Source organism: Sarcophilus harrisii, chromosome 5 (assembly GCF_902635505.1).
Source record: "Sarcophilus harrisii chromosome 5, mSarHar1.11, whole genome shotgun sequence".
NCBI lineage: Eukaryota > Metazoa > Chordata > Mammalia > Dasyuromorphia > Dasyuridae > Sarcophilus > Sarcophilus harrisii.
Genome location: NC_045430.1, coordinates 231,607,482 through 231,631,754, shown reverse-complemented (window position 1 = coordinate 231,631,754; position 24,273 = coordinate 231,607,482). Strand labels below are relative to the sequence as shown.

General features: G+C 37.1%; 1 protein-coding gene across 1 annotated transcript in view; it reads right to left on the bottom strand.

The window, feature by feature from the left end:
* The window catches only part of PIP4K2A (phosphatidylinositol-5-phosphate 4-kinase type 2 alpha), a 202,040-nt gene that overhangs the window by 35,692 nt on the left and 142,075 nt on the right, over positions 1 to 24,273 (bottom strand). The window contains exon 5 of the mRNA XM_023505089.2: positions 2,957 to 3,103. Within this exon, the coding sequence (XP_023360857.1) occupies positions 2,957 to 3,103 (147 nt within the window). The remainder of the gene's footprint in view (positions 1 to 2,956; positions 3,104 to 24,273) is intronic.

Genomic DNA, 24,273 nt, shown 5'->3' with positions numbered 1-24,273 from the left:
AGAAGGAGGTATGCACCCCCTTCGCTCCCCACAGCTGTCTTGTCTTCCCAAGGGACGGCGGAACCCCCAAACCAAAGGGTCCGAGCAAAGGGGGAGCTGGGCCCTGGGCTCTTCCTGATGGAGGCCTGACCTCAGGACGACAGCCAGCAGGAAGCTGAGCCTGAGGTCACTAAGGACTGGAGGAAAAGATCTGGTGCCGTGAGGGAGAAGGGGCCAATGGCTGGACTTGCAAACAGGAAAACCTGACTTTCAATGTAGCCATTTGTCAGATGGGGTTAATCAAAGCACCATCTCCCAGAGCTGTCATAAGGATCACCTGCTAATTATGATGAGGCCGGTGCCATTTCACCTGCTCTGTCTCACGAGAGAGCTGAGAGAAGGCTCCATATCCTGGGGACAAGTGTTGATTTCTTGTCTTTCTCTAAATCTAAACTTGTGGCCATGGAAAACTTCATTATTGTCCAAGGAATTTTGTTTTCAACATAAGAGTTATCAAAGTGGTCTCCAGTTTGCCCCCCCCCCTTTTTAAACCTGATCTTTGATTTCACTGGTGCAGAGAATTCCATGATCAGCGCTCTTAGCACCTTTTGTTGGGAAGCAAAGTAAAGAAACCCACACCAGGGACTCTCACTCTTCCTTTAGGAATTGTCCAGAACATTAATAAGTCAAATGATTTGTCAAGGGACACTCAGCTTATGTATTTCAGAGACAGAATTCAAATTCAGTCTGCCTGACTCCTGACACCATCTTTCCATCCACTGAGCCATGATGCTTTCGAGACTAATTTAAACATTTGTTCAAAAACTAGTTACCATTTAAACAGTTGGGTCCACCTGATAAAAAAGGAGGGAAGTGCTTTGTGTCTGTTTCAGATAAGGAAGCTAAGATCCACCATAATTCTCCCAAGAGTACACTGGAACCATGTGATTATGGAACCAGCAACTGTCAAGCCTCTAGCTCAGTAGTTCTCAGTTTCCTGGGATCGCTAGTCATCTGAAAGAACACGCAATGGTCCAAGAGCCTAGTGTTTATGCAAGGAAGGAGAGGGAAGGAAGAAAGCAAACATATCTTGCAGCCATTGCAACTATTGCGACATCAGCCTGGCTTTTTACACACAGCCAAAAATCCAGATGCAATGGCCTAGCACTTTTTCTCTCTTTAGGGATTTCTACATATGTCAGGAATGTCTCCCTTTGCACCCTAATTCCCAACAATTAATATTTCTAAGTTGAATGTTTTTAAAGGGTACTTTTAACAGCTGAACAAAGCTGATAATATTAGGCACAGGGGAAAATGTTTCATTACACTCTATATTCCAAGCCATCTAACCAAATGTTTTTAGTTTTCACTTTTCTCCCTCAAACATACACGGTTTTTGATTCTCAGTGAAGCCTCATTTCCAAGTAGCTGCAAATCAGGTGCCTGGAAGACAACTCAGTCAAGTTTTAACAAATGTCCAATGAAAAATGATGAAAAGATATAAATAAAATTAAATGTTTCCATCATATGTCTGGGTCAGGAAAATGGCACAAGCTGTGACAATGTGTGCAAGCTATCCCATTTAAGAAAACTGGGCCAGAACCAAATATTTCCAGAAACTAAATAAACAACACAGATATTCTACCTATAAAAAGGGATGATAGAGTTGGGAATCTTAATCATAAGTATGTATGTATATATGTATGTGTGTGTACATGCATACACAAAGGGAGAGAGAGCGTGCGTAAGTAGCCCAGTGAAAATGAACACTAGCTTTCCATTTGTTGTGCTAATCTTTCCATTTGTGTCCAACCCTTTGTGATCCATTTGGGATTGTCCTGGCAAAGATACGAGAGTGTTTTGGCATTTCCTTCTCTAGCTCATTCTACAGATAAGGCATTGGAGACAAAAAGGGTAAAGTGACTTTTTCCAGGGTTGCACAGCTAGTGAGCTCAGGAATATGAGTCTTCTTCACTCCACACCTTGCAATCTCTATGCACGGTGCCACCTGGAACCTTCTAAAAGATGAAGATATAATTAAGCCCCTATTATCTGCCACCTCCTAATCTTAATGAAATATTATTTTTTAAATTAAGATTCAGAATTAAATTCAAATTTATTTCATTTCCATCCCTTTGCATCTACTCTAATTTAGCAAGCACCTTTCCCACTAGTATTGTAGTGGATAGATTGCTGGGCGTGGAGTTAAGAAGATCTGAATTCAAATCCAATGTTAGGCAATTAATAGTTGTGTGGGTGGACCTTGACAAGTCATTTAACATTTGTTTGCCTCAGTTTCTTCAACATTATAAAATGAAAATAATAATAGCAACTTTCTTCCCCAGGTTGTTGTGAGGATCAATGATGGAATATTTATATAAAGTGTTTAGCACACTGTATGATATACAGCAGGTACTTAAAAATGCTTGCTGCCTTCCCTCTCCAATCCAAACTGACCTTTGTTCATACATGAATAACTGTAGAAATGTCTTTAGGTAGAAACCACAAGGGTTAGTTATTCTAGTTTTCTAGGTTTTTTGGTTCTGAAATCAGAAAGACTCCTCTGTCTCTGACCCAAACTATGGAGAGTGTCTTCACTCTGACATTAGGTCCAATCATCCTGTATAATCTTACTTGTATGTAACTGTTTGAATGTTTTCTTCCCTATCAAATTATCAACTCCATGAAAACTGGGACTATGTTGCCTTTCTTTATATCTTCCAATATTGAGTATGGTGCTTTGTATATAACAGGTGTTTAATAAATCTTGCTAACTTATTGCTGTTATTGACACTTTGGACTGAAAAAGCTGAGATGAACTCATGAAGAACACAATCCCTTTGAGGGCACAGCAAAGATTGTTTTTTGTCTTTGCATCCCAAGAGCTTGGCACTGTGACTTATATATGTGTCTAATAAGTGTTAAACTGAATAAAAAATGAATGACAACTACCTTTAAATCACAAGATGGTTCTCACCTTTAAATCATATTTCCTATAAACAGATAAACGGTGGCTGAACACATTCCTTGTGACGATCACGTATATTTCCACTCCATCAACATTAAGCCGGTACATGCCCAAAAACTGAGGAAGAAGGGTAACTCCATGGCATTCCACAATGTACTGTATTTGGAGAGAAAGGGGAGAGAGAAATTATTCAAGCAACAGATATTCATGAAGATCAAAGGTGCAATACCTTTTCATCTGATTTGTGTATGCAGAAAAAGCTTCCTTACGGGCTCATTTGCAGAAAAATAGCTATATTTATGTTTCCGAAAACCCAGTCTAGGTTAAATCTGTGATACTCACAAGAAGTACATAACAAGTCATAGTTCTACCTGCACAGAGAAGCTCTATTTCGGTGGGAAAATGCCCAAATTGCTTTGTAGAACTGCAAATCTTATACAGAAGACAAGGTAACTACCCAAACCACATAAATGATGGTGTCCTTCCATAATTCTTTTTAAGTAATTCCCCTTTACTTGACTTCTCCATGTACTAACTTTAAACCAGATATTAACCTTTAATTGTACCTTCCTACCATGCCACTAAAAATCACTTTATTCCATGAAACCTGGCTCAATAACTAAAGTAGATGAAATGAAGATCATTTTGTGGAAAGAATATATAAACACTCAACAAAAAGGGCTCATTTCTGGTTTTAGTTTCTGAGCTAGAATCTGGTCAAATTGGGAAAAAGTATCTAATGCTTAGAAATACTATGGATTAGGTTGGCTTTGGATGGTAAAAAGCCAAAGACAGATTTTCTTTGAGGAAGAGAATAGGGTGGAAAACCAGTTCTTATTCTTCTATCTATTCCTTCTCCTTTCTCTAAAATAGGGGAATGGAATTTCTAGCCTTCCACTTCATTTCATCCAGTCCTTAGAATAAGTACCCAGAGATGATTCAAATTATGCAAACAAACTGAATTCCTTTCCCTCCAAACCCTAATAATTTAATTTTTAAATAATATCCTAAAAGGCCACAAGAAAGAGATACTACTCCAAGAAATGAGATCTTTTCTGCTGCAAAATGCCTTGATATATTCCCTGAAATAGAGAACTAATTTTTTGTTTTCAATTGAAAATGAGGGAAAGACTTCAACAATAAAGCAGTTTTTCAACTTTATGAACAGCAAATGCTGTCAACGTTTAGCCATTTAAGAAATCTTTAGTTTTTATTTCTCTTTTTTTGCTTTCCACCCATCCCCTAAAATAGCATGACTGATTTCTCTTACTCTCTTGGATCTTTATAGAGAACCTTAAAGCTTTGTCTATGTTTATCCCTTAAGTGATTATGCTATAGAACAGAATTTCTTTAAAACAAATTCGCTGTTTATTGAATCTTAAAATCCTATTCTCATGTCTCAGTGTAATAGTGTGAAATGAACCATTCATTCTTGAAGGGTACGTCAAGCTCTGTAGATCTGATAGATCTGGTGATAAAGGTTTTGTGTAGAATTCTGGCAACAGAGGAGACAAAGTCTCTCATTCAAGGCTTAGAAAGTTTGCCACAAGGTGATACATTTTTTAGGGTAGAGGAACTCACCAACCTCCTCAATTAAGCATGGATGGGTTGGGTCTCTATGGACAGAGGGAGTAATAACATTAAAAAAAAATCACATATCCCTGAAGAAGTCATGCAAGACACAGTTATTGAACAATCTAATTTATAAAGCAGGTAAGTAGGATGTTTTCTATTGTTCTCAAAAGAAAAAAGGAAATTGAATTTTGCTTAATGAGGGTTTTATTATTTTTTTTCATTAGTAGAGTTTCTCACTTGAAAATAAAGTTTTCTCATCTCCACACTAAATAGATAAAACATGTACTGGATATACATATACATACACATACACAGAAACTCATTAAAGTAACAATAATTGTAGGCTCTCATCACACCAAATTTCTAGTTGGGCAGTTCCAATCAGCGTGTACTAAACAATGTGTTATTCATGTTAGAGCCCAAACTCCCTAAAGCTACAGAAAGATTCTTTTTACTGAATTCCATTTTCAAGCACATTCTGTATAATATCCCACAGAGTGGACATTCAATAAAAATTAGTTATGGATGATGACAATGGAAAAAACCTCCAAAAATTACATTTAAAAACAATTAGCCTGACATTTTTTCAGAAAACAACAACATACTCAATTGTCATTGATTATATATCACAACTTAAAACGAAACAATCTTTAAAAAAAAAAAACTGAGTTGAGCTCTGTCACAAAATAAGTTTCCACTAAGTTATTATACACTATAACATGTTAAGCAGCTTCATATAGTTGCTTGAATATGTTCTTTTCTGGATATTCTTAGATATTACATATTACCCAAGAGAATGTTTTGCCTGTACTTTAAGCCACAGATGGGCACACACAAGCACAAACACAAACATACACATAATCTTTAATGCAAATTTCAAAATGTATTCCATGACCTAGTCTTCTAAGCATTATGGTCAGCTAATATTTAGGATCCCAAGTTATTTAACCATGATAATTCTGGTCTCCTGAGGGAGAAAAAATGGGAACCTATTTGATTTATATGAAAAGATTTCTCCTCATGTTAGTTCTAATAAATGCAGAACATTTATGGAAGCAAAAAAATGATACATATATTTGCCACTGGAAAAAGATAAAAGAAAAATTTACTACAGTGAAATTATTGTTGAATTACACCTTTTCCTGTTAGAAAAATTGCTGTTAATGGTGTGGTGAATTAAGGTCAATTTAGGAAGTGCTGAAAAGATTGAGTTTACTTTAAACATTCTGGAAGTTGTATTTTAAAGACATTTTCCTACTTTTAAATGATGTTAGAGTATCAGCCAAATCTGGGTAAATTTTATATAAAACAAATCAACTAAAGTATCAATTTGTGACTTTAATCTTTAAATTACTTTGTCCTCAGCACATAAAAATTATGTTATAACGTGTAAAAAAATCAAATTACTCAAAGTACCAGTTTGGAATGAGGCACAGGTTGGGCAAGGAAGTGGTGAGGGCCACAATGGGATTAAGGGAGAGAGAAAAAAGGTTGGGAGAAACACTGTCTCTAAAAGGGATTTAAAATTCATACAAATTGAGCAATTAGCTCTAAACTTAATTTTGCTCCTTTACTCTGAAGTCCAAAAGTACATTTGTGCTCATAAAACAGATAAATGGTGACAAAATTTTTCACTGTATTATTAAAAAAGTCAATGCTTAGAGAGTATGTAGGTTTTAGAATATACACCAGAAAGCCAACTGAATATTAGGGCAAAAACGACTCTGTGTTGTCTTAGAAATAGTTACCAATAGTACTTTCAACACACATTTATTAAGCATCTGGTGTGCAAAACCCTGCAATAGGTACTGAGTATACAAAGATAAGATATAGTCCTTGACTTTAGGGAGATTACAGAAACATGTAAACAAATGATTAAAACACAAAGTAAAACACAGATGCCAAAGAAAGACTGGACTATGGCTAGATCTAAGAGATAAAATATTTTTGACTAGGGAGATCAGGAAGGGTATTGGCAGAGTGGGTATTTAAGCTGGTAAGGATTTCAATGAGGGCAAGAGACAGGAGGGATAGGAAGAAATTCTAGCCATAATGAAAGAGAGAAGCCAAAACACTAAAAGAACATAAGTCATGTTTATGAGCAGGGAGAAGTCCAGTGTGATCCAGGTATGGGTTATATGAAGGAGAGGAGTTGTTAAGGTTGAGTAACCTAACACAATGACCTGAAGTTCTAACTTAGGAATGTGATCAGGTCCTTAAATCCCTCCTCAAAGACTTAAAACCCCTCAATCCTTTTTTCTTTTCTCAAGCTGCCTTCTCATAGGCTCTCAGATAAAGACTGGCTATCATCGTTTCATTGACACATCCCTAGAAAGAGAAATCCAGTCTTCTTTTTCCATTTCTTGACGATAATTAACTTCTAAATTTCTTCTAGTTTGGTTTCCTACTCCACAACTCTAATGAAGTTGCTCTCTCCTAAGTTTCTGAACCTATTTAACCAATGTCATTTCCCAAGTCCTGCTGCTTCTAAATGTTCTCTCCTTTGGCTATTGTGGTGTTTCTGGCCTGTCCACAGAGTCCTGTTTTCTTGGCTGATTCTCCTAGCCCCCAAATTGTGGGGCCTCTTCTGTTCTCTATACTTTCTCTCCTAAAGTGACCTCATCAGCTTCCACACTATCCACCACTACTGCTACATATGTATAGCTACATGCCTTTTCTCTGTCTCTGTATATATACATGTCTCTGTTGTCTGTTTTTCTGTGTGTGTGTATGTGTTTCTGTCTTTTCTGTCTGTCCAACTCTAATCCTCCTCTGGAACTCCTGTCTCCTGCTGGATGTTCTCATCTGGTTACACTATTGATAAGCGTCATCTCCTACATGAGGCCTTTCCTGATCTTACCTTCCCCCCTTCCAGCTACTAATTTCCTCCCTCTCAAATAACTTTTGATTTTTAAAATCTACATATGTTGTTTTCCAAATGCAATATAATATAATATAATATAATATAATATACTATACTATACTATACTATACTATACTATACTATACTATACTATAATATACTATACTTTTCTTGAGGGAAGGAATGGTTTTATTTTTTCTATTCCCATCACACAATACATAGTAAGTGTTTATGATCTTAGCTGAATACACACAATGGAATGATCATCATCATCCCCTTCCCCTAAACTTATTTCTTCTTTTGAGGGAGTTGTTTCATTTTTGTACTCCCACTGCCAGAGATGTTAATATTTATTTAATTGAATCAAATATAATTGTGGGATCTAGACCTGAACACAGTCCTCAGACATAAGATTAAGCTAAGCAGGACCAAATACGAAGAGAATGTTACCATTTGCTATCTCCAATAGATACACACACACACACACACACACACACAGTATTTGCTTGATGAATCTCTGTACTACATAGACACGCACTTCCCCGTGTAGTGTTTGCTTGGTAAATCTCAATGCTACTGTGATTGAATTACCTTGCTGGACATTATTCCTCTTATAATTGTCCCATTTGTACAATCTTCCCCCACACCTCTGAATCTGTACTAAACTTTATTCCACTTGCTTTTTGTCAGTTCTCAACCTTCCCAAATCCTTCTAAATCCTGATCCGATATACTCATCCAAGTTTGCTTCACTTCAGGCAAGCAATGATGTCTTGAAAATGTTTATGTCAATAGCTTTATAATGCCCTTCCTTAATGTCAAGAACAACTTCTTAGTTGTTCTTTAATAAACTATGAATTTTCATATGCTTGATTTTATTAAGACAAGTCACACTAATACCAAACATGGGATCCCATCCAATTGTGTAGTTAAATATATTAAATCCTTTTTGGTTCACATGGCTTGTAAGATCAATTGATGTCTACCTTCTTCCAGATACTTAAACAAACAGAGAATAGAACCAAATTAAGAATCAACTTAAGAATCAACGGTTTCCAGATGTAACAGGATGAGGTTTAGAAAATGAGTCATAAAACAGCACAGTCATAGCATTTAGAACTGTAAGAAACTTTAAAGATCAGAAAGTTCAGACTTCTTAAATTTATTGTGTCATAGGCCCTCCTGGAAGCTCTCTGGTGAAGTCTATGTATCTCTTCTCAGAATAATGCTTTTTAAATGTATAAAATAAAATTGAATCTCAAAATAAACTAAATATAATGAAATATAATTATAAATTTTTTTTAATGACAGACCTCAGGTTAAGAATGTTGATCTATTAACCCTCCCATTTTATAGATGAGAAAACTGATAATGTCACGCCATACTATGACAACTTATGTCAGTAGAATCTATTGTTTTAAATACCTTAGACAACTGCATATTTTAATTTTAAATGATTGAGACAGTCAATCAATAAACATTTATAAAATAGCTCCTATGTGCCAGGTACTGTGCTAACTTCTGCAGATGTAAAGAAAGATAAAAGACAGTCTCTGCCCTCGAGGAGCTTACAATCTAAAGAGGGAGACCTCCCTCCCTCCACACACACACGCACTCACACACACATACCCACTCACATGTGCACATGTACAGGCACACATACACACCAAAAAGAGTAACAGGGTAAGAGAGGACGGACTGGGGAAAGAGAGGGTATCTGGGCAAAAAAGCAACAGAAAGTGGGAGAGGTGCCACCGGGCATTTAGTCAGAAAGACCAGTGTTCAAATCCAGCCTCTGACATTTACTAGCCATGGGATTCTGGGGCAGCACTTAAGCCGTAAAAGCCTCAAGTCAGCTCCCTAGGTCTTACTGACCGAGTCACACAGAAGGTGCATGAAGGAAGTTCCCACAGCAGGCTGGCACGTTGCAGATCCTCCCAGTAATCATTCTTCCACTTGCTTAGGTTTATTTCTGAATGGCAGCCCAGAACAGGACAATACTCATTCCCTTGAGTCACCCCTTGCATTTTGGTCTATAGGAACGGTGCAAACATTACTTGCACTTGGGGTGAGAGTCCGGAATCGGCCACAGAGCAATTCCTTAGAGCCGACAGCAAGGGCAGAGCCGTCACAAGTGTTCCCCAGCTGCTTCTTTCCAAACGAATTCCACGATGGCGGCGTTGGAAGCAAAGCAATACTCTTATTAACATCTCAGTTTAAAGACTTAACAGGTGCAATGACAGAATGCAGTCTAGCAGACTCCTTCCTGGCCCCCAGACAAATCTGCTGGATCATGTTCATTGCTGTTTGGTGGTCCCACAGGAGCCTGGGAAGCAAATGGACCAAATGCCCAGCAAAGTCCATCATCCAGACAAGAATTGGGTCCAGAACTCTGTGTCACAAGTCAGCCATGAGAAATCAGTCTCTTTGGAAAGCAAACATGGCATATGGACAATACACAACAGGTCTGTCTGTTTTGAAATGAGCACCAGTCAAAACCCACATTTTTCATAATGTAGGGCATTTCCACTCAGCTCAGTGTTTGCTTGTTACTTCTCCCTTCCATAGGTTCTCTGAATGACCTATAGCTAAGTTCTTTCACTTGGTATGTGTGGTCCTGATTGTCAGGTGGTGAATAATCAACAAGAATGAATATTTTCTTTCATCATGAAAGACTGAGCAGGCTTTGAGTAAGCACGTTTTGAAAAACCCAACTCCTATTTTAAATGTAATTTCTCCTTACTTCTCACTTATTTATTACACCTTTAGTCAAATAAGTTATGAATGATTCCAGGGTCTGCTTCCATAATTCACACTTCTCAGTAATATAGATTCTATTTTTGCATCTTCCTAGACTACCACATGGAAGCATGTGAGAAAGTGTTTAGATTTGGAGGCTGAAAACTTGGATTCAAATCCTAATTCTGTCAACTGCTACTTTACCTTTCAGATTCTCAGCTTCCTCATCTATGAAACAAGAAGATTGGATGGCATGATTTCACTGATGCCCTCCATCTTGACAATCCCCAGGACTTCCCTTGACTTATTTGCTTCTTTCTGTATTATTCTTCAGGATGAACACTTTACTGTTTGTCTGTAGTAACCAATTTGAATCTCTGGATTTCCAAGTGTAATATTTTTGCATTTGTTTTATTCTTTTAAAAACCTCATTTGTGATTTCATAACCATCCAGAAAAGCACACTTTATTTCTTCAGGGCCCTCAGGGAATTTTTCCCCTGTCAGCTCACTAATGCAGCAACAAAATGATAGGATGAAGAGTTAACGTTACAGTTTAATCAGTGAACCAATAAACATTTACCAAGTGCCTACTATGTGCCAGGCTAAGTCTCATTGTTTAAAATGGATAAACTATAATGTTTTAAGACTTCAGTTTCCTTTTGCTCTTCATTCCATAATCACTCAAAAATGACTACCATTACAAATCTATAACTTGCTACCTGTCTCAAGGCAAAATGAAATGTGGACTTTCAAAGATTAAGAGCCAGGTGCAGTTTTAAATTGAGGTCAACTTTAAGTGATACACCAAAATATGGAAATATCAATAGTTCTCTGTGATATTATGAATTTGATTTTCTGGCTAATAGGCAATTATTGTTCCTATGCTTAGTCTATTTATGCTTATCAGAAAATCATATCCACTTAATACTTCCTATGTGTGCTTCATTTAATTTTTTAAAAAATTAAATCTCCCTCAATGACTCCCTTAGAATGACTTATTGGCTCATGATGTGTGCTCATCATCATGTTACCTGGGAAAAAAAGAAAACTTGTAATTGCTTTGATTGACCAGTTCTTCTCACTGTCCCTCCATCCCAACTAATAAACTCACATTAGACTGAATGATGTTCAATCAAGAATGTATTTTGGCATAATGGAATCACAGAATACATATGGGTCACTGATCTAAGCCTTAAGAGCGCTCAACATTTATCTCAAATATTTCTGAAGCTACTTAAGACTTATTAGTATTAAAAAAAAACTTTTAGTTAGTCTGATATTTATAGAACAATTTATTTTTTTTCTCCAGCTTAATGAAATCAGGCTTGAACTATATATTCCCTATAATTATCAACAAATGCTGGGGCTCTGATAATCAGGGGATCATTGATTAGAGCTGGGAGGGATATTAAAAATCACACAGTCCAATTCTTATGTTTTACAGATGAAGAAACTGAGGATCAAATAAGCTTACAGATTTGCTCCACAGTCACAGAGATTGCAAAGTGACAGAGATGGTATCAGAGCTCCTAGATCCTTTGACTCCAAATTCAGAGATCTTTCTATTGCACCAAGCTGCCCTAAAGTGCCTATGATTGCCCAAATGAAACTAGAGATTGAGCTAATTCTACAAGGCCAAATAAACATCATCTTCAAAAAAAAGTTGACTTAGTTTAAAATAAGGTTTTTAATAAGTGCAATAGTATTTATTTTTCTACAATTAATGTGTAAAATGTAGCCCTAATATTCTATGGTGTACACAAAGTCTTACTCCTAATAGAATCTTTAAAACATTCTAAGGAAATACTTTTAATTAAATTGTATCTATCTTTACCTAGATAATACTGCATCAGCAATGCAAACAAAGAGCTGCGGTGTCTTCCAGAGTGAGAGAGGTTCATGGGCTTTCCTATTTTTTCTTCAGTGGGGGAGAGGGGTCCGCGTCCATAATATAATTCGTGGGGAATTCCCAGTGTGGAAACTCCCACAACCAGGGCAGGTTGGCACTATCCTATAACTAACAGTATCACAGAGTTGCCCAAAGGCACTGAAAGGAAAGAAACAAGCATTTCTTAAGCGCCTGCGCCTGCTTAGGGACTGTGCGAAGACAAATCCTCACCCTAACCCTGGGCGGAAGGGGCTGATAGTATTCTCCCTTTGTAGCTGAGAAAACTGATGCAGACACAGCTTAAGTGACCAGGCGGGGTCACACAGATAGGAAGAGTCATCCTGGGTATTCCTGACGCCAGCGTTCTCATCTGTTAAAGGCTAAATGATTTGGTCATAGGGAGTTACGCGGCTAGCACACATCAGAGACCTTGCTGATTCGGAGACTGGTCATCCCTGAATCAGGGTCCCGCTCATGACGCTGTCTCATAAGGAAGCAAACGGTTGGGCCATGAGGCTCTTCCAGCCCCAGGGCTGCAGGATGAGCAGGGGTGACGGGGCTCTGCGGAAAGCTCCTGACTGTTCAGAGAGAGGCTGCAGGGGAGCTCGGTGGGAGGCAGCTTCTCCCGGCACCAAGCACTCGGCTATGGTAACTCCAGTTGGCAGCCGGCCAAATCACCTCCCTCCGTCTTGAAGTTTCAGGCGGTGGCTCTCCTGAGTTCTGCTGAACGGACAATCACTTGCCCGTCCCCGTCACCAACAAGCAAGGCTGTGGGCTTGCTCCCGCGCTGAACTGTTAGCGTGCTTATTTTCCGCAATGTTGTTAGACGCTTTCAACAAGAACAAAAATGGCGTCAAGTTAAACTTGATGATAAATTATTTAGCTTGAAAAGGCTCCAAGCCAAGACTAAAGTGGAAGGAGAGTGGATGCGCGCTGCTTTGTTTGCAGATGATTATGCACTTAATGCAGCCTCTGAGGCTAAGAGGCAACAAAGCTCGGTTCAATTCTTTGCTGCTTGTGCTAATTTTGGCCTGACAACGAATGCCAAGAAAACAGAGGTTCTCCACCAGCTAGCACACCACCATCCAAATATGGAACCACTGGCTATAGCAAATGCAGAAAGAGTGACTGATGTAGGTAAGTTTGCTTACCTTAGCAACCTGCTTTTCTGGGGAATTATACATAGATATAATGTACAGGACTGCCCAATACAGCGTGCTGGTATCAAAGGCTCTATAAACAAAGCAGAACTGCAGTAGTTCAAAAGAATGTGAGATGAGCAAATTTAAAGACATATCTATCCATTCCAAAAGTGAGAGCATTCCAAGTTCATACTGGTTGGATCAGCCCCGGTGGGACATACTGTACTTTGACTCCAACATAGCGATATCATTTTGGTCCTCATTGAGAATGAAGGATAGCAACCAAACCATATAAACCCAGGTCATCAATCTGTATCGTGATAAATACAGTTTGATTTTAAGTTGGTGGAGAGTATGTATGTATGTGTGTGTGTATGTAATATATATATATATATATATATATATATATATAGTCATCAGATTGTCTACTTTCTCACTTTCAAAGGCTATTTACTACTTACTTATTACTACTAACTACTTAATATGGTAAATTTAGACACAGAGCTGACACATCAGAGAGAGAATCATATATGAGATTTGCAAAAGTAAAAAAAGTATAAGATATTTTGTTACACAGACCTGGAAAAAGTAACCCTCCACCTCTGATCCTATATTATAGACAGGGGATTCATCTCTAGATAGTGGCGTTAAATTCAAGTATAAAAGGGAGTCACTAATGTATACACAAGGATCCCTATTGATCACATATAGATTTAATTTTGTTTTTAATAATATTAGTTTATTTTTTCCTTATTACATGCAAAATAATGTTTAACATTTGCTTCTGAAAATTTTGGATTCCAAACTCTTCTCTTCTGTCCACCCCCCAAATGGTAAGCAATTTGAAAGAGGTTATATATGTGCACTGATTTATTGTATGATATTGAAATATGATATCGTTTTAAAATATATTAGCCATGTTTTATTTATTTTTATTTATTTTACTAAACATTTTCCAATTATATTTTGGTCTGACTCCCCAAATATGGGGAGGAAGAGGAATTTGTGAGTTGTTTAGATGTGTAGTAGATAAAGTACTAGACTAAGTTTGAAAAATTTGAGTTCAAATGCTGCCTTTGTCAGGATCCTGCCTACTAAATTGCAAGACCATGGGAGAATAATTTAATCAGTAAATCTCAGGTTCTTCATTCCTTCATAAAGCAAAGATAGTAATACTTGAAATATCTAACTTTCAGAGTTGTTGCAAAAAAGTATATAAAGTACTTTAAATATATAAGCTAATACATTAACATAAAATTTTTATAATAATAATAAACAAGACCAAGAATAATAGCATACTGATGTTCTAGGATGGACTGATAAAGAAAATTACAGTATTATGTTGAATTACAGAAGAATTTCATAAAAAGTCTGTGTATATATGTGTGTGTGTGTGTATGTGTATATGTGTGTATATATTTTTATATGGCAGTATCTTTTGAGGGGTTCTTTAAAAACAATGGGAAATAGTTAAGGGATTAATGCAAAAAACTGTTGCCAGTAAAAAATGTTCTTTCTATTGTATCATATTCCAGCTTCTTCTGTCCTTTCTTGTCTTTAAAAAAAAAACAAAAAACCTTGTGAAACTGTAATCCATTTTCTTGATAGTGATGCCTTTGTTCTTGGCTACTTATAATTCAACTTAATTAACATATATCATATACAACATATATCAGATACCAGCTATACTGAAGGCATGAGAATGTGAAGACCAAAACCATACAATTTCTGCTCTTAAGAAACTTGAAGTGTTATGTGTGAGGTGGTATGGTCTAAGTGTCTACATAGATAAATAAAAAGAAAGATAGAGAGCACTAGCAAATAGGTATATGCATATGTGTGTGTATGCCTGTGAGAGATGCAGATAATGCACAAGGCATGGGGGAAAAAACGAAGGTATTCATCCATTTGAGTTTTAAAGAACTGAGAGGTTAAGAGAAGGAAGGAATATATTCTGGGCATGTAAAATAGCTTATGTTAACACAGAGAGTCAGAAGATGGGATGACAGCTTCAGGGAACTGTTAGCAGTCCATTCTGGGTTGGAACACAGATTCTGCAAAGGGAATTAATGTAAAACAAAGTTAAAATGGAGATAGATTGCAAAATACCTTAAGGACTAGACTAAGGAATTTGTATTTCATCCTAGAGACCATAGGAAGCCACTGAGAATCTTTTTAGCTGGGAAGTGACATGTCCATGGAAGACTTCTGTGTTAGGATGAAAATTTTGGTACTTATACAGATGATGGAATAGAGAAGTGGGGAAGTCAATTAGGAGATCATTTATTATAAACTATAGATGAAAGATAATATAGGGTCTGTACTCAGGTGAAGACCGTTAGACTGAAGGTGAAATCCAATGTGTATATATGCTTAAAGAGGGCAATTATTGAAAAAAACTCCATGGCCTGACTGTTATAGGAAAAAACCCAAATAGAAACAGATAAGGTACCTATGAATTTGGGAAGGGCTAACCAAATTGTCATATGTGAAAATAGCAGAATATATATGAGGAATAGGGAGAACCAGAAAGATTTGTGTGGGGTTATGGAGAACAAATAAGGCAAAACCAAAAAGCCAATATAAACACTGACTACACGTACGTAGGTGAAAATATAACTAAAAGGTAACTGAATAGGGATTGGTTTTGTGATTTCACTGGTACAGCAAACCAATGAGATAACATATTCTTCCTTTTGGAAGATAGCTGGAGGACACAGGTACAGATTATAACAAAGTTAGTCATACTCAGTCCTTTTGTGGGTCATACTTAACTCCTCCACCCACAGACACGCACTGATTACAGGGAAGCTTCAATAAAGTAGGGAAGTATATTATACAACTACTTTAATGCACAGGAATCAGTTTTTAAAAACAACATTAAAAGAGAATTGATGTGAGAGATAGTGTAAAGAACTTTGGAAGTAATTAAGTTTAATCTGGTCATTTTACAGCTGAGAAAGCTGAGGCTCAGGGAGGCAATATGCTTTTCTCAAGGTCACACAGATGAAAAGTAATAGAATTATTGCCGGCAAATAGGTGATACACCAGCTTTGGTGTCAGAGAACAAATCTGGCCTCAGACACTAACCAGCTATGGGACTCTGGGCAAGTCACTTAAATCTCTATGCCTCAGTTTCCACATCTGTAAAAAGAGCTAGAAAAGGAAACAGCCAACTACTCCAATATCTTTGCCAACAAAACCCCACTGGGGTTTATGACTGAAAGGACTTAACTATAACAACAGAGTTGTCAAGAATGACTGAGGTTATAAACCTCGTATACCAAAAGCATGGAGATGACCTCAAAAGAAATAAGGAAGTTTGGAGAAGGACACACGTTTAGAATGGAAGAGAATGTGTTTTATTTTGGATATGATATAGTTAGGATGCCAATGGGATGCCAAGATGGAAATGTTCAATAGGCATTTGGTGATGGAATATTAGAAATGGGGAGAGATCAGGAACATTATCTATAGAAGTGAAAAACCCATTTCCTTGTCATTATAGTTTTGACAATGATTTATCAGAGTTGAATCTTGTGCTCACTCCTTTGTTCATCCAGTGAATTTGGTCAATTTGTACTTTGTTTCTCATTTTCATTATCACTAGAAAAATGTTCCTTTGCTATTTCCTGAAACATAGCAATCAGAGTCTTTTCTTCTTCACTCTTCTTTGGAAACTTAGTAATTCTTACACAATCTTTCCTTGTTTATTTCTTCTGTCACTTTTGTATATACTGCTTCCAAATCTTTTTTCCAGGTAAATGGTTTTCTAGATTTGTTTTTCTACTTTTTCTTTTCCTACTGTGAAGGACCAATTTGGCTGGAATCTCTCCAGTGTCTAAAACTGGAGTCATTCATGGAATCTAAGAACTTATAGAGTTGGAAAGGTTCTTAAAGATTATCTAATCTTAAACTCTCCTTTTACATAAAATAGTAAAAATAAGAATAATAGATGACATTTACACAAGGCTTTGAAGTTTATAAAGTACTTCATATACTTATCTCACTGGATTCTCAACAACTTTGTAAGGTATATTTTCCTGGTATGTTATCCCCATTTTAGAGAGTTTGACTCAAACTAAATGTCTTGCTGATGATCACAAAGCAAGTAAATATTGGAGCAAGAATGCAACCTCCAGATCCCTCTGGACACCTGGTCTGGTGCTCTCCTTCATACTCCAGAAAGCTGTGACCAGTTTAAATTCACAAAGCTTGTTGTATTTGCTGAGTGGGACCTGACCCAGGACTTTTTAATCCTAATCAGGTGTCCCTTCTATTTTTTCACATTGCCTCACTCATCATACACCTGCTTTACCTCCTGCCCAACTCAGCCCATCTCCCTCCCAGGCAGCCAAAGTGTGATGAGACAAGGAACAAATCAGCTTTGTGGCTGGTTTTGCTCTTGGGGCTGGACCACAGTGCCAGGCATCAGTGTCTTACCTTGTTTCTTATGACCAAACAGCTGCCCTCTATGTCCCAGTAACGAGTCCCTGTTTTTTTGTGTCCAAGCTCTTGTCTTGGTTCCCTGCCCAGTGCCTGTAACTAGATCCTTACTACCCACTGCCAGGACTCCATCTGCTGCTTTCTGCCTAGTTCCCTCTCACTGAGCTCTCCACCTGTCTGCTGCCTGTCTGACTTCCTCATGCTACTTGTTTTGAGGCCTCAGGATAGGCCTGCTGAATTTCTGAACTCTCTCAACACATTTGGTCAAGGTCCAGATGCCCTTTCGGTACTGTGCAGGTGAATTGTAAAGGGCATTCAGCACTGCTGCTTATGCCAATTTCCACCAAGCGACAAGGTGTCCTAAAAGTCTCAGGGCAGATGGAAACTTTATCCCTATTAGATGGTTTATAAGTTATTAAAATTTAATGCTGCACCAAGACGGTTGCCACACCTTATATATTAACGACCTTTTTGACATAAGCAGTTGATCTGTTCTCTATTCTAAAAATGTGACTGGAGCATTTGGCAATAGAATAAAGCTCAGTATAAAATCGCCTTTCAGTTTCCAAATCTTAATTTGTCACCTCACTACACTTTGTGGGAAGATCTCTATGGTACAGGGAATTTCATTGGTGTAAAGTGTTCTTGTTGAGAAATTTTCTTTACCAGGCTAGGTCAGCAACTTTTCTGAAACTTAATGTTTTTGAAAGTTGTTCAGAGCATGAACAGGTTGAATGACCTGTCCACAGTCACATGAATTCTTTCTTAATTCTCTATTCACTGGGCCAGGTTGTCCCTATGTCCTTTGATGAAGTAAATTACAAAGGAAGCCACCAATGAAAAAACTTCAAAGTGGTCAGAATGAGCCTTGACCGAACATTCTAAAGCAGAAGTTCTTTAAAAAAATTTATTTTAGAGCATGAATTCTTAGCCTGTGAAGCTGATCTTTAAAAAATATTTTATAAGTATTTAAATTAATTGATTTCTTTTGTAATACTCTGAATTTTCTTTCATATATTTAAGAACATTATCCCGAGAAGGACATCAACAGACTCCCTGTTTTACAGAGTGAAGGAAAACACAAGGTAATCCAATAATCTTCATGTAGTTTTAAACTTCAGTAGCTTAAATACACCCCCCCCCCACACACACACGTGCACATACACACACATACACATACTTTTATGCACATGAAGACAGATTCACATACTTTTCTATGGTTTTGTAATTCACCAGTCCAGTGATGAGAATCACAACCCACCCACATTTTACTCTTTGTGACTCTTTTTTCATCTTAAAATTCTTCAGAGGGGGTCACCCAACATGTTGAGAGTTTTCCTTGTGGCACTGTGTGAATTTCAAAAAAACATATGAGCTGTCCATTGGCATTCTCTCAATTTTGATACACAGACAATCCCGTAATTTACATATGAAAAAATACTCTTGACATAGAGGTCTAAGACTTCTGGCTGCTCTCATTTCTTATTCCTGAACCATTTTTCACTTCATTCATATTTTTGTTTTCCACTCTATGATCATCCCTAAGTATTCAATCATACCTACACAGTAATTTAATTTGAAATGATGCTGCTAATTTCTTCATCGAACTTCTCTCCCTCCTTAGTTTCTGAAACAGCTACAGCTATGGATATAGAAGCTGCACTTTTCTTCATGGTGCTCTTTTTGCAAAAGAGGCACAATGTCAAAATTCTGGTCACTAGGAGATGTCTTTGGTGACAGGACAGCGATGGGGGCTGGATCTGTAATTTCATTGTAATTTCAACGTAGAGCGGCGTAGGCACTGGATGGAGGGTTATAGTATGTTTTGCCCAGGATTATAGGGTTATCTTGGTGTCCTTCATGTTCGAAGAGGACCAAAGTGACATCACTATGTTGGAGTCAATGTGCAGTGTATCCATCGGTGACCAACATGAGCTCAAAAGACTCTTACCACAGGGTAGGCACAAACAGTCCACATGAACATTGGAATGGAGATGTCTCTAAATTTGCACATCTTATGTTTGTCTAAAGTAGGCAATAGGCATTAGTAGGGAAACTTGAGCCCGATTTTTTTCCTGGCTCCAAAGCAGGATCTTTATCCACTAAGCCAGACTGCTTCTCGGGGCTTGATTTTATTGAGCACAAGCAAAAATCCACCATGGAGAGAGCTACAGTTTATATGCCAATATCTATTATAGAAGATGAAGAGGAATTTTAAAAAGGACCTAGCAATTTAGTCAAAATTAGTCAAATCAAAATATACTGTGTTTCTTAATAACTTCAATGTTCAGTTGGCTACAGGGAAGGATGTAAAATTGAATAATCTACCAGCATTCCTGTTACAACTTTTCTTTCATTAGTAGCAACAGCAATAACATTTTAACCCTAACAAGTAAGTCTTTGATGTGCTATGTGGAAAGAATTAGGATGAAAGTTAGAAAGATAAAATTGAAAAAAGCAGCTAGAGGAGACCTAGTAAATACTGAGGAAAACAGTGCTAGGTCAACAAAATCTTGAAAGTCTCAAAAGACTGCTTCATATCAAGAGTTCTTAACCTTTCTGTGTATGTCATGATCTCCTCTGACAATTTTAGTGAGGCTTCAGAATAATATTTTTCAGAATAATGTTTTTAAGAACAATAAAGTAAAATAAATAGTATTTATAAAGAAAAGAAACCATAACACTGAAATCCAATTATCAAAATACTAAACAAACAAACAAAAAAAACACACCTCAAACTCCAAGATAAGATCTCCCTTCTCATGAAATGAAGAAAAATAAAAGTATGTGAGATAGGGGAATATACTCAGATAAAAAAAATCATAGATACCATTAATGCACAAAAAAGTGACTGAGATAACATAAAAAAATTGTACATGATCACTGCATCATCTTTATAAAATTAGAGAATTATCTATATTAAATGTTGAGGGTTTTGCTGATGAAAATTCAAAAAGAAAACAAACAATTTTGGCAAATAATGTTTTAGAAAAGATCATATTTTTACAGTAACATTGTATATCAATATAAGGTCAAAATGGATAAATAATTTTGATATATGGATACATATCACTATATCTTAATTTAGATATAAAGAGTGATATCACAAGTAATTTAGAATAATATGAAAGAATGGACTTGTCAGATCTATGGATAAGGGAAGAGTTTATGTCCATAGATAGAGGAGATTATGGGAAGTAAAATAGATAATCATGATTATATGAAATTTAAAAGTTTATGCACAGACAAAACTAATGCTTCCAAAATTAGAAGGAACATGAGAAACCAGAAAAAATTGCAACAAGTTTCTCTGTTGATTCTCTTTCTCAAATACAGAGAACTGAGAAAAATTTATAAAAATAAGAGCCATTATCCAATTGATAAAGACTGTGATAAGAAATGCTATCTACTTCCTGAGTGTAAATCGATGAACTATGAATGTAGATTAAAACACACCCTTTTAAAATTTTTATTGTTGATGTTTTTATTTTGTCTGTGTTTTCTTTTACAACTTGGCTAATGTTTTGCATGAACTCCTATGCATAAATGAAATCAAAGAACTTGCCTTCTCAAGGACAGGGAAGATGAAGCAGATAGGGAGATAATTTGGAACTCAAAAGTTTAAAAAGTGATGGTTAAAATTTTTTTTTACATGTAATTGGGAAATATTTAAATTGAAATAAAAATATTTTTAAGAACTTCGAAATCTACAAGTTTTTTTTTTAATAAAGTAATGTAAATGCTGAAAGTGCCAGATTTCAAGATCTTCTTGTATTTATTGGATTTTGATTTTTTAAAGGGTCCTATAGTCTAAGCCAGTTTTATCTTATTTTATTTCTTTTTTTTGAGATTCATACAGATTCAGAGATTCATCCAGAACTGGTCATTCACAGTACTGATCCTCTTACTGATCAGCAAGGAAGTTTTGACCTGCTGCTCTGTTTCCAACCTGGGTAATTTAACATCTTTTAGATAGTTTGGTAGCCATGCCTCTCTAAGGGCTCATAATATCACTACTGAACTTCATTCCTTAATATAGACACCTGACTGACTGGCTTAGTCTGCTACAACTCAGAACTACCAAGTTCATGAGATCTAGCAGCCTTAGCCTCCCAGGAAGCAGGATTACAGATGTTCAGCACCACATTAGGTCAAAATCCAATTGTAAAGGCTCTCCTTCAGCAAGAAATCTGTCATGCCAAGCAAGGACTCAAATAAGGAGATAGTGTGCTTGTTTCCCAGAGGCACTGATCATTTTCACTGAAAATATCTCATATTAAGAGTCCTGTTTCCCCAACATTTACAGGATGAAAGAGAGCTAAAAGGGATTTCAGAAGGCATTTTGTCCTATCCTCTCATTTTACAGATGAGAAAGCTGACCCCCAGAAATTAAATGATTTGATTAAAGTCACACAAATAGCAAGAATCAGAGGTAGGATCCTTCAATTACCTAAGCAAAACTTTTTTCATTTTAGCAGCAAGTACCTAACTTTCATGTAGAGTTTAAAATGACAAGAGATTGCCTGTAGAAGGTAAGGTATTCCAAAACTCCTATTTGGGAAATATTGTGGTAGTTTATGGTCATGCCTTGAGAATGAGATTGGCAATTGAAATCCTTAATGAAATATATGATTATTTTAAAGAGATCATCCTAACAATCCAAAGGGTCAATGGATCTATAGATGTTTACTGTCTTGGCTATGACACAGAAATTAGTTACACACATATATCTGGGATATCCTCTGCAGAGGGAGAATAAGTTAGCCCAGAACTGAAAAGTAGGAAAAGGGCTAGAAGCCGTCCTATGGCTCTGTTAGACTCCTCTTGGATTCCTACTTTTTCCTGCCCCAGTTGAACCTAAATGCTGTCTGCTCCCATTGAAGTCTCTCTCATTAGCTCCTTCTAGGTCACTGAGGTCTTCCTTCTTCTCTGCTCACGTGTGGTGTTTCCTGTCCTTCCTCCTGTCCAGATGTCTCCTTTGTAAAATGAGAAAGCAAGGGCCTCAAAGTTGCCTGGTACCTTGGAGAGGCCTTGTCCATCTTGGCTGAAGATAAAGAGAGCTCTTACTTGGTGTGGTATGGCCCAGAAAGACTTATGGAAACCCATGAAACAGTATTTGCCACAAGCGCTAATAAACAGGAAAAAAATTTGGATTGCATTTGGGAAATTAGACAATATATTTAATAAACTTGGGTTATGATCTGTCACAGAAACTCATTTTTTCCAGGGGCAGCGAGGTGGTGCAATGAATAGAGCACCAGCCCTGAAGTCAGGAGGACCTGAGTTCAAATCTGACCTCAGATATGTAACACTTCCTGGCTGTGTGACCCTAAGCAAGTCACTTAACCCCAATTGCTTCAGCAAAAAAAGAAAAAAGAAAGAAAAGAAACTCATCTTTTCCAAGTAAATATTCTCCCAACGAATTCTGAAATTTCATAATCAATAAGTAATTATCACTGAGGAAATGTGATTGGGAAAGGATGAAGATTAGTCATAGGTATGGGATATCAGAAAGACAATCAGCATGCTTTGTTGATCATTATGAAATGATAAAAGATCCAAAAAACCAAAAAAGGCTTCCAGCTCTTGGATTCTCTGCGAAAGATCTCTGAAACACACAATAGTCTCAAAGGATGAGAAGGCACAGATAGACTGTGGAGGGAGTCTCCCCATTAATGGATCCACAGTGGGTAAACACAATGAGTGTCTGTAATAGGCAGTATGGCAATAATAAATGAAGAACTGGTCTCAGGCAGGAAGGCTGAGTTAGTTCAGGTCTCATCCCAGATACACACGTAGGACCTAGACAAATCACTTAACGTCTCAGTGCCCCAGACGATTCTCTAAAACTTAAAGTTACAGAATGGGGATAGATTTGCTGTGGTAGAGGGAGTTTCCTTAAAGGAGTTCTTTATAACAAGGCCTAGATCCTTTCTCTTCTAATGTGTCTATTTATAAATATAGCATTCCCCCAGGAGAATATAAGCTCCTTGAGGGCAGGGACTTTCTTTTTCTTTTTTTTTATTATACCTTTTTATTTACAAGTTATATGCATGGGTAATTTTACAGCTCTGATTAATTACCAAACCTTTTGTTCCAATTTTTCCCCTCTTTCCCCCCGCCCCCTCCTCTAGATGACAGGATGACCAATACATGCTAAATATGTTAAAGTATAAATTAAATACAAAATGAGTATAAATGTCCAAACCATTATTTTCCTGTACAAAAAGAATTGGACTCTGAAATATCGTACAATTAGCCTGTGAAGGAAATCAAAAATGCAGGTGGGCAAAAATAAAGGGATTGGGAATTCTATGTAATGGTTCTTAGTCATCTCTCAGAATTCTTTCGCTGGGCGTAGCTGGTTCAGTTTATCACTGCTCCAATGGAACTGATTTGGTTCATCTCATTGCTGAAGAGGGCCACGTCCATCAGAATTGATCATCATATGCATTGTTGGTGGAGTTGTGAACGAATCCAACCATTTTGGAGAGTAGTTTGGAACTATGCTCAAAAAGTTATCAAACTGTGCATACCCTTTGATCCAGCAGTGTTACTACTGGGCTTATATCCCAAAGAGATCATAAAGAAGGGAAAGGGACCTGTATGTGCACGAATGTTTGTGGCAGCCCTTTTTGTAATGGCTAAAAACTGGAAACTGAATGGATGTCCA